Here is a 20,829-nt window from a genome sequence, read left to right as displayed (position 1 = left end):
AATAAAAATACTTGTATTCAAAATTTTGTTCAAGATTTTAGCTTTAAAACATACAAGAGACTATTGCATAGAATAACTGCACAGTAAAGAAGAAAGTTTTGAAAACTAGGTCCATATTACATGAAAATAAATGGTGTTGGAGTTTTTTAAGTATTGTTTGTTGGGTGTTTCAAAAAAAAAAATTCCTTCTAGAGAACAGAAGTAGTTCTTTCTTAATAAGCATCAGATCAAGTTTCCATCACACAACTAAGTACAAATAGATGACCTATAAGAAGATACAAACCAAGTATTTGGTGAAATATATATATAAGGCCCCTAAGAATGCCTTTGAGGAAGTAAGAAAACTTGTCCTAAAATACTGCCAGGGCTTTTACGGAGCAAGATCATCTAGATACCACAGTACAGATGTATGACATGGACCAGATGTAACTGTAGTTCTGTGTATTTTAGAAATACAGAAAATTCTGCTTCCATGAGATTCCAAGCCAAGCATAAGCCAAGAAACAGTGAGAGATGCAGACAAATGACAGAACACAAGCAAACAACTGACCAGTATTTACCAGTAGGATTTGATTTGCAAATATTTTTCTTTTCAATGCAACTCAACAAAGCACATAGCGATATTTGTAGATACTTACAGTTCAAATGTGATTGTCAAAACAAAAAGAAAAACAAAACTAAACAAAAATATAATAATATATTTATAAGTAATTAAATAGCAGGAATGAGTGATTGAAGGCAAGAGTCTTCACTTTACTAGTAAAATTGGTGATGACAGTATAAGATGTCAATAGGCTGTAGAAGGACCCTGAAAGGGATGGTAGAAGCTTGCTTTGAAGAGAAAGAGAAGGGACAATCAGGAAAACAACAAGAAACAGCTGTACCAGCAAAGCTGCACTGGTAGGATAAGAGTTCAATAATATTCTTTTCTCGAGGAAAAAAAATACTGCAATAATTGAGATGTAACACACTGAGAAATTAAAAGAGACTTTAAAAATAAGGGCAGTGGGGGCTGGAGTCACTCAGACAAATAGAAAAAAAAAATAGAGAAAAAATTTTGACTGCCAAGAAGGGAAAGAAAGCAAAAGGAATCACCATGTTGTTTGTCAATCATTTCTGAAAACCAATTCAATGAAAACTAAACAGAGTAGGGGAGGAGAAAGAAGGAACGCTCGAGGAAAAAGTTAAAAGTTAAACTGAAGTAGTTAAAAAAAAAAAGGATAACAAGAATGCAAGAACTTAGTGGTGGGACAAAAAGTCTGCCTGTTTGCAAGTTTGCTACTAGAAACATAACAGAGAATCAGGGTTAATCAGGAGAAACCACATCTGTCACATAAGAATAAAGCATAGGGAGAAGGGAAGACAGTAAACAAATCAGAAGCGGTAAGAACAGGCACGCTGTATTGAATGAAAGGGACCATACTATCCAAAAGGCTATTTTCAACCATGGCCTCTGCTTCACCCAAAGATTTTACTGTTCCTTTCTGAGATGGGGTGACAAAACTGTGTATGCTATTTACAAATATGGATGTACATTGGCAGCATAACTCACTATTTTTTCTCCCTTCCTTTCCTAAGAACTCCTGAGATCCGACTCTGCTTTTTCCCTGCACTGAACATTAACCTAACATTTTTAAAGAAGTATGCACAACAATTCAAGTCTTATTTCCCTAGTGTTTACTTGAAGTTCACTTTCATTTAGGTATAGTTAGGAGTATTACATTCAGCACTGATTTTATTTGTATTTTATTAACTTCTCCATTATTTGAGTGACTGGACCAGTAACAGGTTGTGGAAAGACAGCCAAAACTCAGAAATAGTAAGTGGTCCTCAGGAAGGACTACATTAGGTGAAGAAAAACCTAAGAGGGAGGATCATGCTTAATGAATATAAGTAATCTTGGCAGAAAGAGCTGAGCATGGGCTTTGGGTCGATTGGAGACAAAAGGGTAAGCTTTCAGCTGAAAGGGACTAGTGAGTCTTATCACGTAACCTGGAGTGACCAAGAATGACACAGACATATGACGACAGGAATGGGAGAGACTGGAACAATACAAATGACAACCTAGAGTGTACAGTATTATAGGAACAAGGTGCAACAGAGTAGAAAAGACAGGTGATGTGAAAGCACATGGACTGGAACAGAGAAGCAACAACCTTTTTACCGTGTCTGATATTTGGTAGGAAGTATGAGGAAAAAATTATTTGAGAGAGAATTGTGGGACAACTACATCTTCCTAAAGGCATGGTTGGACTAAGTTTTCGGGACTTAAAAGATGGGTTACCCATAGAACAGTTAGGTCACAATCAAGAAATTCACACTTTGCAACTCTAGAAGAACCCGTATCAACATTACTAGCAGCTGGGTATGCAAAAGTTCATCTCTGGAAAGCAAAGATTCCTCAGTTTTAAGACACAGAGAAAACACATAGGAAATCTTCCAATAAGGAAGAATGGCAGGCGGCTTTATTTCAGGATCAAACAGATTTAACAAAAAAAAAAATAAATTCTGATTCTTGTAACAAGAATGTCTGTCAAAGCTAGTGAACAGCAATTTTAATAATATCTGTATGAAAAATCCATGTATAGCAACATGAGAAACTTTATCAGCAGTGACTCTGATACTCACCCTAAAGTTGTCAGGAGAGCTTAGATGTAGTTTTTCCCTAATGTCTTCTGGAGCACCAGCACAAAGCCTGTAAAAGATATGATAATTCCTCTCTTCTTTGCCTTGCACACAGATCCTAGATTTCTCCAGCAGATAATGTGATACAAATCCACCAACCACCAAGTTCTAGGAGGAAGAAATATTTTTCTGATTAACCGAGTACTTTTTTGATTGTTTAAGATTCAGCAGTTTTCAATTTGCATTTGTCTAACAACATGTAATTCAATGGACACTGCTTCAAAGATTAAAATATACCTACACCTAATACATATTAAGCTTAGAAAAGAAACCATTTACTAACTTCTCCCCCCAGCTCCTGTATTGCATATACATACATTCCTCTTAAAAGGGTGTGCTTTACCCCAACAAGCAGAATCCTTTGTATAATTCCCGTAGTTCCGGCAAAAAGCATTGCTACAGCCACCCTTATACTTTTTGGATGGCAGTAAGTACCATCCTCTAGTTACATTTCACCGAGACTCTTGCAAAGTAGAGGAAGGGTTACAATGACAGAACACATACTTGGACAACATCTTAGGCAGACTCATTATGAGCAAACGTTTTATTTCAAACACTTGCAACTCTTTTCCGAGACAGAAGTCTGACACAGATTTCAAAAGCCATTTATTATCTGGCCTATAATGAAATTCCCTATGCCTAGACAAATCTTAACAGCAAGGAAATTCCTGAGCATATGGCCATTACAGCAACTAAGAACTTGCTGACTGACAAGTTTGACCATGGTTATGCAGTCATTCACTCATTCAAGAGGCCCCAGTCTGTACTCACACTGCTTTGAGAAACCAGAACTGATAAGGTCACCACAAAATGAAGTCTTGTGAATTATGAAGTCTTGTAAAAAGGGGACTCAAGTAAACAGGCCAATCTTGCACTGGTAAGCTAAAACAGGCTTTTAAGCAGTTTCTGAAGATACTCTGAGTGCTATTTGCTTCAACCAAAGCAATTAACATGAAACACACTTAAGTGTTGACAGGTCACGAATGCATCATTCCAAGTAGAAATTTGGGTCTTTTCCATAAATTTATTAACATGAACTGGACCAAAGATAAAGTCCTTCTGCTCTTAAAGGAACGTAGTTATTTAGTGTCTAAAATATTAACCAAAGATCTGAAGTTTAGTTTCAGAACCAAGTGATGAAAGGTTCAGAAAAGACCACAAGCTCAAGAGCAGATGATGAGCTTAAACTCTGCCGGAAGGAACTGCAGCGATTTGTTTCTTTATGTCCTCAGTCAGAAAGATGAGGAGGCACGTATGTAATCTCTACAGGGATCATCAACAAAAGCCTGTGACTTGAACATGCTAGACAGACATACAGTCATCCTTAATAACGGAATGCGTTATACATATGCTATCCAAACAGAACTACATGCAAAGGAAACCATACGCTACACAAAAGCTGACAAAAGCCAGTTCCATTACTTGTGTCACATGCATAATACTAATCTGAGGTCCATAGATTTCCTATAAATACATAAAACCATCAATAATTGAAGTATTAAAGCATTAAAATACATTTGTATCTGTTTATATCCAATATGCAACTCACACTTATTTGTATATTAAAGGAATGCTTAAACACTTAAGAGCAAGTAAGTTATTCTTCAGATATGCCTTTTTGCAATGAAGGGAACCATTTTTATTCTTTTGTGGATGGAAGCAATTGCCTCCTACTGACTTGGCCTGCTGTTTTCCAGTAGTAACACAGTACTGCGTGGCTTTGGTTTTCCTTTCAAGACGACAGAATACAAATCAAATCTGTAAAGTAGGACAGTAGCTATTTGGTGCAAGATTAATAAGTCTCTTCAGCCTGCTGTTAGTCTAACATTTCCATTTTATGGCAAAAAATCATTACTGGTTAACTGTAACAAAATTCTAGTACCTTTTCATTGAAATGAATTTCAACAAATTTTCCAAAACGACTGCTGTTGTTGTTGCGAACAGTCTTTGCATTTCCAAAAGCTTCCAATAGGGGATTTGCTGTTTAAAAGATTGAAATTAACATTTTGGAAGTGTTAATACTGGATCAGTAGACTACCAAAAAGAAAGAGAGAACAAAACATGGTAACTATTCAGTGTACTTACTGGGAATAAAGTTTGAAAATTAAAGGAAAAGTATTACCCATTAGGAATAATCAATATTGCAAATTGTACCGGATATACTGTGGTGGAATTTACAATGAAGTACTTAAATACCACGTAACACTGCAAAGTATTTGAAGCGAAACACCAAAAATTATTCAGTGATGTTCTTCTACAGCAAGTAGATAAATAACCGATACATAAACTATTATGACACAACACACAATTTGACACTTCCCAATGAGTTGTTATTCATAAAATCTGAACGACCCATTTATCCCACAGACAAAAATGCCACTTAAATGTCATGTACACAACATGTTAGATTGATTAGGGAATTAAACAAAAAAAAGTATTAGAAGAGTGTGTTGATTTCAAAAACAACTTAAAAATGCCCTTTAAAATTATAATTAGGTCGATTAAGTGATTGAGTGATTTTATTTTTTACTGGCTGCTATTTTCAAGCACCTTAAAGCCCATACAGAAAGAGTGGCAGCAATGTAATATGCATATATATATACACACACACGAACATCATGCACAGTTTGAAAATGCATAGTAGTTATGAAACACAGGGCCTCTGAAAGACTGCATTTTACCAGCTCTGAAGATCAGAGAAAACCGATTTACTGAATCGCGCTAACAATAAACCACTGAAAATATCTGCAAGATTTTTTTAAGGCTTCTAGCCAAAAATATGCACTGGAAACTAAGTGAGCAGAAACTCAAATTCAAAACTCCACCAACAACCATTAACAAATCTGCTCCTACAAAAAATAAAGAATGAAGGAGAAACTACAATGGTTGGATAAAGTATGGATGATAATGCATCATTTAGCAGCATTCATTTTTTTGTTTTGGTGAGATTTTCATTTATTTAATGAAAATTAAATCTTAATCTTATGAAAGTGCAAACGTGACTTTCAAAATTGACTTCTTAAAGAGTTTTTAGGTAACTATTCAGTTATTTTACATTATATTAAGAATTCCAAAGAAAAGTTTATGAATAAGAACAAATTGTAAGAGATCTTCCGGATAGGTTAAATGTTCCTCTAGCAACACATATGCTGTAAGCATGCTTGTTAAAATTGTGCCTAAAAACCTCCAAAACTCATGCATCAGGTGCTGTTTTAGACTAAACAAAACAAACTCTTCTAAGAATACCTACAAGTACCAATTAATTTTATGGCATACAGCATCAGGCATTATCCAACACTTGGCCACTTCATGAGTTCCTTTAGCACACAGTGGATTTCACTAAGGAATTGGTTTAAGCAAACCTACAGCAACAAGAGATTAAAGCCTGCAGTACTTTTGTATAATCCAGTGGCTTGAATTTGAAAGCAAAAAAATTTAAAGCAAAAGTAAAAATTTTTGGTTTAAGAAAAAGACAGAGAGTAACAAAATTCCAAAGTAAGTCTACTACATGCTATAGAAGACTAAAACTGATGTATGAGGCATTATTAGATTGGCTGAGAGTTCTTTGTTTTTGAGATATGTCTACTTTCACAAAAAGTTATTTTCTGTTCAATTAGGAAGTGCACGCAACATTCAAGAGGCCCAACTGGATGATAATCAGGCTCTTCTGACCTTGTTTGAGAGTCTATTATAAAGACAGACACAATGAAAGTATTAGTTCAAATTATGTGCTTTCTGACAAAAAAGTAGTAAGAGAAAAATTACTCAGAATAATAATTTAAAAGAACTTCCCTGCTTTATCTGACTTTTTGAGACCATTTGAGAACTTTATGGTGAGGAGGAGGAATTACTCTTTCCTGGTACTAACAGATAGTAATGATAACACAATCTTGTCCTTACAGATTTCAGGCAGCTTAAAATCCAATCTTGGGTACACGTGTGTGTGAAGTTCAACTCAAACACACACTTCAACATTTTCTAGATCAAGGACTGCATGACACTATACTAAATAAAGTGAATCACAAATAAAAAAATATGTTTTCAGAATTCAGGATCAAGGTAAACAACCAGTAAACTATTCCCTAGGAAATCTGATAGTATTTCCATGCTAGCTTTTATTTAGTTGCTGTTGATTGACACTTCAAATTTGAAAAAAAAATTAAAACATTGGAACCTTTATTTCAATGGAAGAAAATTCAATACCTTCTACAATTCTGTCATCAATATCTTGGCCAGTACCATAGGATTCTGTCAAATACCTGTAAAGCAAGACAAAAATATCATTATTTTCATGAGACAGGTTACCGCAATTCAACAGGGTTTAGCACGGCTCTGCATCATACTTCCTAACCATTTACTAACGCGAAAGCATGTTGATTTTAAGTTCCAAATACCTGTATCTTTTAAAATAAATGCAGCTGGACTTTTCTTTTTTGTTAAAACAAAGGTATTCTTGCAGACTTTCAATTTTTTTTCAATACTTCAAGACACATTAGAAATTTCTTTCAGACACGCATAGGGAAATTACACTTTTTTATCAGTATAATGAAACCGTTACTGTACTATCTATTTATTAATAATCATAGTAAATGCATAGGGCTTCATGTGTATTTCCTGACTTAAAGACTGTTTCCATGCCTACCTTTTTTGGATTCATAACTATTAGTGTTAATAAAAATTCCACATGGAGATGGTGAAATAGGAAATTGCAGGTGCATAATTAAGGTAAGATTCAATTTAGCAACTGAAGAAAGAATTTGAAAATAAATACTCAACATACTTGCTCCAAAGTTGCAGCTTTTTTAATATATTTTTTTCCTGTGCACACGATACGGAAATTTACAAGGAAATCTGGAACAAACTAAAAACAGTTCTTGAAAATGGGGCCTTCCAAAACAAAACAAAAACAACCCTTTAGGAGCACTAACAGGGATGTACCTCTTGCTTTCTCATCACACAAGGAAAACACCCTCCTGCTTTTAAAAGTCAATAATGTTTTATACGCTGACTCTATGGGGGTGGGTCGTGGGGAGAGGAACAGCAATGGTATTTGCCTGCTGTGTAATCAGAACTTCCCATGCTGAGAAGCGGAAGAATAACCTCCTTTGAGAGCACTCCTCAGAAGTTATCCTCCCAGTGCCTGCTGTCTTTTTTTACTCTTAGCAGGACCAACTCCTGTAAAATCATTACCAGCACCTTGCAGTAATTCTTAAGAGCTATCTCCTAAAGGTTGCACAGGGGCAGAGAAGAGCAGTATGAAGGACAGACAGTCACGACAATTCAAGAGATAATACTGGTACTGTACATAAATACTAGAGAACACATGATGTCAGGGAAAAGGGAACTAAAGATTTATACAGGGAAACGAGGGCAAGGTGAGGAAGGGAGCATATTCACACTGCCTGCACTGTGCTTCCCTGGATAATTAGGCCACCTTAATGGAGCAGTGTTCTCCAGTTAGTGTTGCAAAGTGACATAAAGCCGTTAAGGTATAATGCAAATATGGTCAAAAACATTAAAAATCATAGAAGAGGAAGCAAGGCCGATATATATCAGCAATATGGCCTCCATGTGGTTTAATATGCTTGACTTAGTATTGGTCATACATGAACATCAATAAATAAATAAATCCCATTATTCAATCTTATTCAGTAAACCAGGATAAAGTATATTACAGAATCCCTGCAGTCATCTAAAATCAAGAGTTAAAAACCTTGGATACTCAAGCAAAATAAAAACACTGAAGATAGGGAAAACAGAAATGTACATTTATGGCGAAACCTACAGTGTCTGGCAGGATACCGTTAAAATGCCTAGTTACGTTTTTATCTACCACAATACCAGATGTGCAATACCAAAATGACTGCATCATAAACCATAACTACACAGTGTCACTGCAACAGAGTTAAGGTTTTTGTGAGTATGTAGCCATCTCCCTGTATCATCATCAGCACTTAAGTTTAACCCAATGAATTTCTTATATTAAAGTGCACATAGAAGCACGTATGTATCTTAATGAATTGTCTCTCAAACCTACCGACTACCTTGTAATTTGCTCCATCTGTATGTCAACTAAATGCATCAGCACAAGCAATTCACAGAATAACTTTGGTCCAAAAGCACAAACCTCAAAACAAATTTAGTGTTTTCTGTCTTGCCAGCTCCCGATTCTCCAGAGACTATGATGGACTGACTCATCTTGAGCACTTTCATGTCACGGAATGCTTTATCAGCTTAAAAAGAATACGTTAAACATGACAAGAATTAATATTAATGAGAACTGCAAGCATAAAGTTAAGCTACAATGCAAATATTAAAATGTAAGAACATTAATTAAAATTTTCAGGAATGAGAGGTAAATATTCACAATTAAGTGCATTACAATTTATTAAAGTCTGTCTCCTTTTAATTTATATGATAGCTGCTCACTCCCCAACATGGATATGTAAGAGCTTAGTCTTCAAAAATAAAAACCTACTCAATTATATCCAGGACAAAATAAATCAAAAACCACCACCCTGAACTAAATCTCTTGAATTAAATGTAATCACAAAACAGTAACTGATCTTAGTTTAATACATTTTTTAAAGGGAAAATTTCAGTTGTGCTTCATAACAAGTAACATCTGAGACAAGGAAACTTGGAAAAACGTAGGTTTCTTGTTTGCAACAGGTACTAAAACCCCAGCTATTTATACTTTTGATTACAAAACAAAAATGCAGCATTGTGAGAAGTCTTTTAACAAGTCAAATGCTGATTTGTTTTGGAAACTCCAATTTTTTTTTCTTAAAAAAAGTGACAGAAATCAGGTTTATCACATTAATAACATTTAAATACACTTTCTGCCTGTAACACAAGCACATAAAAAGAAACAGTGCATGTCCTCTGGCAACATAAAAAAAGGCAAAGGAAATGACTGCACTGAAAGACAGTGCCAATCATAATTATGTTATTCTTCACTTGTAAATTGTGAATTTCTTTTTTTTTTTCTTTTTTTTTTCTTAACGGTTATATAATATATTTAAACTGCTTAGACAAAAAACACTGGAGGTGCAGAATAATCACAACAGGGCTGCTAAGGTTGCTGATTTCCAAGTTCTGCAAACTGATTATCAAGGACAACAAGATTTGCAATTTTAGTAATCAGTGGTTTTATTTTATAATACTTTAAAATTATTTAATTACTATTACAGGTGGAAATTTATAGATTACTGCAAAGTATTTAATGTTTGTTTTTTAAAAGACAAATACAGGTTAAATACATACCAATAGCAAAAACATGTGGTGGCAATGTTCCAAGCGATCTACCCTGGTACTTTTTAACAGTATCTGAAGAGTAAAACTTGGGTATATCAAAATACGGATTCACTGCAATAAGAATGTTGGCTACATAGGTCTGTGAAGAAAACAGTTAAGAGCAAACTATTAGCTAGTATCCAACCAAGTGGTTAACATCAATTTTCTATTACTATTGAAGGCTATAGCCGAAGTATTAACAATTACATTTACAATTCTCCCCAGCTAATGCAGATACAAAAAGGGATATATTTTCAGAGTTCCTCTAATTATCTTCTCAGGACTTCTATGAAACTCTCTCAGGAGCATTTCCTAACCACTGAGCTGTGCAGTATGTCCTGAATTTGACCTCTCTTCCAATCTCCTTTTAAATAATTTCCTATTGCCCAAGTTATTGGATCAAGGATAGGACACCACAACCTCCTTCACAGAAGTGAATAAACTAAGCTCCTGGCTAGCATAACACACTCTCCTCCAGTAAGGAGGATAACTTTTCATTATCTGCTGGAAGCAACTCAGCAGGAAGAACTGACAGGATCCTGCCTGGGAACACACTCAAGCCAGGCAATAAAAGCATTCAGCCGACAGAAAATTAGCTATGGCTGTTTCTACGGTGAGAAATACAGCATGCAAATGTTCTCTCATGGAGAAAAAAATGGCAAAGAATCTTAAACCCAGACTTTTTTACCTTTTTTTTTACCTTTCCATAGGATAAGGAAAATTGAAGATAAGGTTTTTTAAGATTTCTGTACAAAATTTTCATAGCTTGGCCATAATGGCCAGATTACATACGAGGAAGAACAGATGTCTGAATCACAGAAAAAAGCAGATTCGCAGGAAAAGGTCTGAAGAAAATCAGATAAGCCTTCAGCTTGAATAACTTATTTGGTTTGTCATTACTGAGCGCATCCTTAGACAAGTGAAATTTGGACACTACTATAATATGTTGATAGAAGGCTGGATCACACACAATGTATGAATTTTCTTAGTTTCTATTTTAAGCACTTATTTCACTGACTGAAAACATTTCAAGAGCTGCAAGTACTAATATTAGTTTTCCTTTTAGTAACAAGACAAATACTATTAACCAGCATTAAACAAAAAGCAAAAAAATTTACTGATTCAATCTGTATTTTAATGTTACAGGGCAAATATAGTTAAAATATAAATTGAATTTTTTTCCCCTCCAGAAAATACACCCACTGAGGACAACATATTAGTAGTACTTGTTTTCAATGAAGAAAGGCTTTATGAACCTAAACACTATCCTACCTCATAACCAGTTCAGATGTAGAATTTTACTTCCTTGGATTTGTTTCTTTCTTAATTATTATTTTTCTAGAACAGCATTCAAATGAGCATTTTTATTTATTTATTTTAAAGCTAGTGCCTGATCTTAAGCCATAAAGAATTTATAGCTATGTGAAGTTAACTGCAACAAAGACAACTATAATTTCTTTTTATGTTTATATTTACATAAAAGGGTTTACCTCCAATTCATTTTGTCACAGCATGCTAACACAAAAGTTGATTATTTTAACACTTTAAAAAAAATGCATAGAACTGTTTTGTGTTATCACTAGCCAGCATTCTATGAGGAAAAAAAAAGTAAGAAAGAAAACTCTTATCTTTCTTCTATTTCACAGCTGTCAGTGTCCAGGCAGATGGCAAGGACAAAATGTAATTTAGTCAGAATTCATTAAGTACAATTAGGCAATCTGATAGCAATATAAAAGATTAAGATGGACATCTGAGCTAGGAGGTGTCAAAGACAGCACCTGTTTGCTTCGTTCAAAAATAATGAAGAAAGAAAACCATCTTTGTTAACAGCTACTCTACTGGCGAAGTAAGCTATCTTTGTGTTACAACACTGTGCTATGGTTGCACATGAACAGTTATGTAGAGAAAAATCTACTGCTCTGCCTGGTAAAAATTAGCTACCGTTAATGCAATTAATGTGATTCAGATCTCAAACAAGGTATAATGAAGACAAAAACCACTAAAACCAGACCTAAAAACCAAACAAACAAAAAAAAAAAAGGCAAGAAAACCCCCCAAACCTAAAGCCTCCTAACCTTCCAACGTTACCATTTCTGTTTAGTTTCTGTTACAGGAAAAAACAGAACTGGAAACAATTGTATTGTTGATTTTCTGAAAAGACATCTATATGTATCATTAGTCTGCTTGTCATGACATGTAATACTTACGTAAATTCTGTCCTTATTGTACCGAACTTTGATGTTGTGAAGGAGAGTGGCCTCATTTAAATACATAAGGGAACCTACAAGTAAAAAAGTCATATACTATTAAGAGCTCAGGACTACTTTCATGTACAGCTGAAAAACTAAGTCTTAGGATAAAGAAAATTTTACTTCCCCTCTCTTTTGTTACAGTTTAATCCTGTCATTTCTTCACATGCCTTCGCCGGCCTCTGAGGTGAGCATGGCCCGTCTCCCACCCCGCCGCCCCACAGCGCCAGAGCCTGCGCCTACCAACATCCCAGCGCCCGCTGTCTCCTTCCTTCCCACTCCCCTCTCCCATCTTGGCCACAGTGTCCCCAGGGTAATGCCACCTAACTGACATTTAGAATAACTGCTGGCTCCTGGCAATTTTTAGATGTTTATATTCACTGATTCGATCGGGAAATACTGCCTAGAGGCGGCAGCAGGCATCACTGCAACGCCAGGCACCAACACACCCTTTTGTGTTTCAATTCTGAATTTTGTTGCTACTAGGCAGTCTCAAAGAAACCAAACCGACACCGCTGCAATGTTACAAGGTGGCGGCTCAAGGCAGCGGGTACCCACAGAAAGCTTCAGACCATACAGGTTCACATTCTGGCAAAGTTCGTCCTTGTTTTCAGCTATAGAGCACTGGAAAGCATTAGCACCCTTAATTACAGAGGTCATTACCAGTTCCCATTGTAACAATATTAAAAACATTATCCCTAAACCAGCTGAGGGCCCTACTCACTACACAGCCTCCATTTTCAAATATGCTCAGTCCTCTTTTTCTCACCACTTGAATTTTAAGTGCACAACGCTATTTTGTCTAGGTGCAACTGACTGACTACCATACTGGTAAACTTTACAGTATTAGGGCCGCTTAAAAAGCTGTACATATCTGACTACTGTTCATGGAGTACGCACTGTGCCTGTAATAGTAACAGCTACACTGCACCTCACACATGGGCCACATATGCACCTCTCGTGTAATGACTGAAGTTGCTTCCCAAGTTGGATCGATGCCCTTTCTCTAGGGCTCCAGCAGAGAAAAAACATATTGCAGCTTATTTACACAAATGTGCAAGAAAGGCTGATGGTTCTTAGGACCTAGTCAACCTGCCCAGCCACCCTGCCCTGCAAGGATGCCTGAAACTCAGTAAGCAGCTCTTAACACCTCCTTCAATGCTCCTCCTGCTGAACTAAAAGATATTGGCAAAGGATAATGGCAGCTTCTCAAAAGAATGTGGTTTTGTTTTCAATCTTTTACATTCTTCCTGCAGTGGACTGAGAAGCGGCTGTGGCTCTGCATCGCACTACTTACACCTGATCAGCCTGAAGCAAAGGCAAGTGCAGCAGCCACTTGCTGCCTCCCTTTGGCTTGCGTAGCTCCGCTGAATAACAGCCCTTCCTTCCCTTATGTGACCACATACAACTTTGCTTCAAATGGCTGGAATCGTTCAGGCTTCTCAAAGGACCCTGCAACTTCTGGGTTGTTTAGAAGAAGCCATCCTTCTTCCCAAAATCCCTTGCACACACATCCCTGCGTTGCCAGAGGCATAAGACACACTTTGTCTTTACACTACGAAAAACCTCCCCTTGGATCACAACAGCCTTGAAACCAGGCCTGTGCATGATACCTTCATGAAGCAGCAGGGCTGGCCCACATCACCGTGGCTTTTCCCCCACTGCTCCAGCAGACCTACATCCCCCCCACCCGCATGGTCACTGGTCCATGCAGCGACCGAGTGCAGCACAGCACACTTCTCCTCCTCCCCTCCCCAGGCACACACAGTCCACATGGCTGAGAAAACAATGCTGGGACCACAGATTGCAGGTCTGTCCATAGACCTCCATCAGCCTTCACCTCTTTTAATGAGGTCATCTCAACAGAAAGAGAAATTAAAAGGAAATGGACCAGAAACCGAAATGCCTGCTTGCTCTAATGAAAGTTAACATCTTTGCTCCTTGTGTATGCCTTGGGGAGGACAGACTTTTGAAGTTTGCTATTTTTTTTTCTCAGCATCAAGTTCAGAAACTACCATATAGTAACGGTCTACATACACTCAAAGAAACGATGGTCTCACCTGACTGCATTTCATGTCAAGAGTTTGCAGTATGTTTTAAAGGAAACAATCCAGTTAGGCATCCTAATAAAAACTTGATAATTATCTAAACAACAAATGACTCTAAATTTCAGTGCCTCCCCAGTACTCTCTTTGCAAGTCCTTGTTCAAGCAGTTATACCTGCAGACTCCATGCATAATGGGAGCTTGCTCACCGAGGGAATGTTACCGCCTTCACTCAAGACATGCAGACTAAGGCTTATGTCAGCAACTTTGAAATGCATCTTCATTAGAATACATCCTTTAAAAGAGGCATCCATATCCAGAGGCAAAGGAAGTCACCAGAGAGAATTCTGAATACTCACATGGTTCATGCCTAAATATAACCAGTGTATGTGCATGCATTTAGTAGTCCATATATTTACATATACACACACACAAAGTTCACAGAAGTGAAGTCAGGCACTAAAAGCTAGGAAATATCAGTATCAAATTTGCTCACACCAGTTGTCCTGTGCACGCAACAAAGCAGGTTTTGTATGGAAAGTAATTTTATCTAGTAATTGCAAGGCTCTGCACCTGTAGAATTGGGTTTTTTTTAAGATTCTTATCTGATACCCTGCCCCCTCTTCATTTTTTTTTAAATGTTTCCCCCCAGAAATAAAAAATAAATAAAACCATCCTTTTCTTGGCCACAAAAAAAAAAATAAAATAGCACATATGCTGATAACCCCCCAAAACCAAGTGGCATCTAGGGGGGGAGGGGGGCACAAGAGGAGTGTGAATCATAAAAAATATCCAATGGTAAATGCTTTGTCTCTGTACCGCTTGCAGTATTTACTGAAAATTCACATCTGAGGAAGAGCTAGATTCTCAAAAGTTGTCTCTTGCAGCTACTGCATTTGGGATATGGAAGACTAAGCATGCAAAAAAGCAATACTTCAGCAAATCACTTCCTAGAAGGGAGTTAATCACTAAACCATAGGTTGGAAGTGTATTATTAAGAAGTTTTTCAGGATTTTTCAGAACATTATTGTAAGGAGAGACTGAAAGCATTCAGTATTTCATAAAGTTTTTTACTTAAAGATCAATGATATTCGGCACAAATGCCCTCTGACAGAGAAGGAAAATGAACTTGGGTTTCACACATCCTGGAAATTAACTTCAACTAGTGAACACAAAGTAAGAATACATTAGAAAAGTCTCAAAATAATGTTTGATACAGAAAGGATTACAAAGTTTTATAATTTACTCAGTAAGCTAAAGATTACATTTCTTTGATAGGAAGACTGTTTTAACTGAATTGGATAGTATTTTGATGGAATCTTAAGTTATTGCCATAACCTCATTCCAAAGTTCAGTTCCCTGACTAGCACACTGAGATGCCAAGACTTCTCAGTAAAATCACTGTGGCAGATGCACAGATTAACTGCGTTTCCCTAACAATCATCATGTTCAGAGAAAACAGATACCAGCTTTGAAGAGTTTCAACCTGCGCAATGGTTGCAAAAATATGAGCAACTGGAAACAAGGCTACCAGCTTGGTTCCATCTCTAACGACTCTGCACCACATAAAATAAATCATAAGCCTCAGGTCTCATCTTCTTGTTCCTCATGGAACAGCTGAAACAGCTGTATTTCCTGTCACGGGATATGAATAGTAATCCCTATTCCAAAACACAAATTGTGGTTAAATCAACTAAACAACTTTCAAAGTCCTAGCCTGTGTTTTAAATGAAGAACAGCAGAAGATACATTTGCCCACCATTTACAAAGTTACCGGGATTTTCAACAACCAGTAAACACCATAGGAAACCTTTAGAAGAAATACCTCCCTAAGGTTTTCAAGACAGGAGAGTCTCTGTGATTTGCTCACGCTGAGCAACAGCAGAAAAATATTTATTTAACAGTTCTCTACAAGCTGATGCTAGTACTTACTCATTCTTCTTGGTATTCTCTCCCCTCTACCCAGATCTGAATACTGTATTTTTTTCTACACATCCAACTATAAAATGTCTAACAAAATAAAAGCCCTGTAGATCAACACTTCAGTTTATTACACAAGTTCACCTCAAAACTCCTTCTTCAGAAGCACTCCTGTATCTGATTCACTATAATCCATTTCCTTTTCCAGCAGCCTCTACAAGTCCAGATTCCTGTCTCCAGTTTTGGGAAGGTTATCTTAAAATTTATTTTCAATTACCTGCACTTCCACAGCAATGCTATCTGAGAAATAGGTTACATGCAGGAAAATGCTGTACAATACAGCTGCTGATAAAGCAACTAATGCTTTTGCTGCACTATAAAAGATACAGTTAACCCCCGTAATGCTGAATTAAGTTGATCCTGATGCAGTTAGGTAACATCTGATACACATCTGAAGTCAAGTAACAGTTGTATGTGAGAATAATGTAACTACGAGTTCCTCTAAAGTATTCAATTGAAAACTAAAAACCACACTAAATGGTATCTAAAATGGGCTTACTTTAAGAAGTTTAAAAGACTAGTAAAGGTCATAAATTCATATAAGCAAAACAAAGACTACAAGGAAGAAAGAAGCTTGTAAGGAAAGAATATTCTCTTCTATCCAGTTGTTTTTTTCAAATGCATAATTTATTTTTAAATTCATAACTTACAATTATCTTCTACATCCTTTTTGCTGTCCTCTTCCGCAGGAAACACTTGATTGATAGCAGCCTGGAAAGTCTGTTAGATGAAAATATTAACATTGTCAGAATTCTGTAAAAATATATTTCAAAGATGCCTGATGCAACGATACAAGTGAGTGCACTGTAACGGTGCGTTGTTCAAAATTAAGTTGCTAGCTTTCTACATCATCATGGGAAATGTTACTGTTACTGGATGCACATAGGAGCTGCTGCATTTACATTACTACAGTACAATATAAAAATGCAGCCACTGTAACATTTTTTTATTGCAATATTTGATGCTCATTTCCAAAATGGCATGTAATATTGTGCAATATAAGAAATAAGGATTAAAAAAACCCGAAGTACTGCAAAGGGAACAGCATTGTAAAGGACAAAACTTCCTCAGTTTTGCAAAGAAGCACAAAGATTCAAAAACAAATCATTAATTCAGTCGAAGGACTGTGCTGTCATTATCATATGCTGTTTAAACATTCCTACTTGAAATATAAACGCTCAAAACATAATATCCTCTGTATCCTCCAATACTGTAGCTTTGGTTGTCGCCTTTTTTTTTTCTTCAATAAATCAATACTGAAGTGAAACAAGACCTTTCTTCCTTTCTTCAACCCTTGTATTTCAGTTACACAAAACAGGCATTTATCAAGTGTGCATGTCCAACTGGAGAAATCTGTAACAAAAGCAACTTTGTTTCTTCTTTATTCTCCAGAAATCATAACTTACATTGTTGTAAAAAGGAAGGGAAAACATCCTAGCACACAGACATTGCAGCCTCTGCACAAAAATACCTATTGTAAAAGGTAAGGTTTTAATTATACTATTTTATTTACCATAGTAACAGCTTGTTTAAGCTACCTATGAATGAATAAAAACCCTGTTGTACCAATTATGCACGATAGCTGCCATGCTGCTGCAGGCACACTCTCCTTTTACCCACGGAAATGGAGACAAGAAGTCTAGCCTCATATTTGAAAAGGCAACCAACAGGATATAAAGAACAACCTTAATAAACAAACATGTTTGCTCATTTAATTTTGTACTCAGCAAGACATCCCCATGAGGAACACCTCACATGAAAGTTTAGGAGAAAGACAGCCACTTGCTTCATCTTTGCTTCAGTAGAATAGACACAGTATGTGAACCCTTTCAGTTTATACCATCACAAACAGCCACAAATTCCAACTCCCTTTGAACTGGGACGGCTTAAAAATCTCTCAGAACAGATCTAATTGCTGCCAGTTGGAAAACAGTAAGACAATGATAACCCTTCCCTACGCAGTTATCATAAAGTATGAAATCTATAGCCATAACAAATATATTTTGTCATCCCCCTATCAGGATCTAATGCAGAAAACATGCAAAAGAAACTTTCCTGAGGGAACCGGAGCTGCTCAATGATGTTGGAACATCTGAACATCCATCAGGGCACCTTCCTCCAAAATATCATTTATCAGAGCTTGGCAGAGCCATGGAGGACCTGAATGTCTTTACCTACATCAGAAAGTTGCCAGCTGCTAATCCAGAGTTTAGCAGGGCAGATATTCCACCCCATCTTTCCTCCCTCTGCCAATACTGCAGTTAATACCATCATCATAATTTTCTCTGCAAGTTTGTCAACAATAAGGGTGTATCTCATTGGGCAAAGACATATTTCAACACAAGTTTCCCAAATAATCAGTTCCCTGTACATGAAAGAGTGGAAAAGTTTAAAAAGAGTATTGAACAGCTTCATGAAAAATCTAACTTCACTTCTTGTTCTCGTCTGCTGATGTGTAACCCAAGTTTAACCACGAACAAAGATTATTTTTTTCCACAGGAGAGAATGAACATGATACTCAGTATATTCTGTAAGACTCTTCACAAATCGCTGATACTTTTTACATTTCATGGGTCTAAAGCCAGCCATACCAGATCTATTTCAGAAGATGAAGGAAGAGCTTTTTCAATGTCTCACCACTCAGACTTGTGATTCAAGATAAATGTCAACGAAAAAAATAATGAGAATGCATGCTGTATTATCTCCTATTTTTTTCACTCAATGTGAATTCTGAATTTATTTCTAGAACGTTTCAGAAGTGGTAAAACAAAAAAGCAATATAAAGAAGACTTACCTGAAAGCTGATGTTTTTCTGTTGGACTTTTTTAGATCAGAACATGAAGCCTAGCTGCAACTACATCAACAAAGAATTTCAAACCTGTACGTCATAGTCTGACTACTGCTTTATGTAAAGTGATTATTTGTTATGTAGGTAAGTCCACTAGCTAGATATGCAGAGCTCTGAGTATTGCCAATTACTATTAAAACGTAATATATTAAAATAGGAAAATGGGCAAGGTATCCCAGGTTTATCAATAAAAAATTATCCAAAGTTATTCTGTCCCATGTTGTCCTTTTTTTTTTTTTTTTCATTTATTTTAAACTTCAGACATTTGGTGGAAGACTTGCATTAAGGCACACCTTAGAACAAGTTTGCCCTATGAAAATGGAGAGGTTATTAATCTTATGAGACAATAAAGTGGTCTCAGGAGATAAAACAGAGTGTTTCAGGGTTCTTGTAGAGGTTTTTTTTCCCCCCTCTTGGTAATGAAGCAGCCCTTGAAATCCAATGGCGATCTTAAGTATTATCCCAGAAACTAGAAGAGTGAAAAAAGATATCTTTCCATTCAAACAGGATCTTCTTTCTACCATGTAATGCAATATGTGTAACCATGCCTCCCTTTATACCTTCCAGATACAGTCAGGAGACATCCCTACTCTCAACTCACAAACCAACCTAATGTACAGTGCGTAAGACAAACAAGAATATGTCTCATCTGTGCAAACAAGCTCTACTAACTGAAAAAACCCCCAAAAAACCAAAAAACCAAACAATCAAACAACTCTTAGCTTGAAACACTGAACTTCGGCCATTTTGATTCTTAGTTGCAAAGTACATTTATTCATTTATACTTAGCCCAGAAAAAAAAAGCCACCAGACTGCTTGTGCAGCCCCCTGCCCCCCGCCAAATCCAGAGCCCATTCTCAGGGCAGCGCTCCAGCCCTAGATGGGACCATGCTTATTAGCAAACCACTCTCCAGTTTCTGTTTCCTTTCTAGTCCTGGCATTTATCAGCCTTGCAAGCCAACGATCTAGTTTTCCAGGAGCAGCTCCCAACGCATGCATCCTCAGTTCTGATAACACACTCCTGCAGCTTGGATGACTCTTCTCTGTACAGCGTAGGCTGAGTGAGATTCCCACCTCTCTCTGGACACCCAGCCTCTGCACAGAAATGTATATGCTGCTGTTAACTCTGTATGGGCTGTGGTACCCAAAACTGTTACTGCTGGTTTGTAAGTACATCAGTGTGCTGGCCAACTACCTTCACCCAGTTTGGACTGGGTAGCTGGGTTTCAAAATACAAAGCAATCCACGTGGCCTCGGGTCCTGCCTCCTCCTGCCACTGCTTGCTGCTGTCCTGAAAACTTTCCACTTCTCCATTTTTAAGCTGGATCCGTTCTCTGACCTCATTTGCTGTGTCATGCACAGCTTGGCAGGCAGAGCTGAGAGGGTGCCACTCTGAAACACCAGAGCTAGCTATGGGTGGGGAAGGGAGGGAAGATTTTAAAGACAACATGAAACTGCTTCCTTGCAGCATTTATTGCAGTTATTAACAACATATTTTAATTAACGTTTAAGTCATCTAAAAGGCAATAATCAAACGTATGTATACACATTTCCTTTCCAGCCTGTGATCTCTGGTGAGCCACCAGCACCTACAGAAAATACATATGACATGTTAATGACCCAGATTAAATAATAATAATAAATTACACTGCCCAGATATGTTTACAAGATCAGGTTACTCTTCTCCTACCTGTAATTATCATGGGCAACTCTGGAGCTGCTAGAT

The 20,829-nt window shown here is 36.9% G+C and overlaps 1 protein-coding gene across 4 annotated transcripts in view; it reads right to left on the bottom strand.

The window, feature by feature from the left end:
• The window catches only part of MYO6 (myosin VI), a 118,502-nt gene that overhangs the window by 62,858 nt on the left and 34,815 nt on the right, over nt 1-20,829 (bottom strand). For all 4 annotated transcript variants that reach the window (XM_055810319.1, XM_055810320.1, XM_055810322.1 and 1 more), the window contains exons 3-9: nt 16,906-16,975; nt 12,189-12,262; nt 9,952-10,081; nt 8,813-8,918; nt 6,889-6,944; nt 4,568-4,665; nt 2,629-2,793 (exon numbers count right to left, since the gene is read on the bottom strand). In XM_055810319.1, the coding sequence (XP_055666294.1) occupies nt 2,629-2,793; nt 4,568-4,665; nt 6,889-6,944; nt 8,813-8,918; nt 9,952-10,081; nt 12,189-12,262; nt 16,906-16,975 (699 nt within the window). The remainder of the gene's footprint in view (nt 1-2,628; nt 2,794-4,567; nt 4,666-6,888; nt 6,945-8,812; nt 8,919-9,951; nt 10,082-12,188; nt 12,263-16,905; nt 16,976-20,829) is intronic.

Source organism: Falco peregrinus, chromosome 7 (genome assembly GCF_023634155.1).
Source record: "Falco peregrinus isolate bFalPer1 chromosome 7, bFalPer1.pri, whole genome shotgun sequence".
Classification (NCBI taxonomy): domain Eukaryota; kingdom Metazoa; phylum Chordata; class Aves; order Falconiformes; family Falconidae; genus Falco; species Falco peregrinus.
Note: the sequence above shows the minus strand (reverse complement) of the source record. Positions and strands in the feature narration are given on the sequence as shown.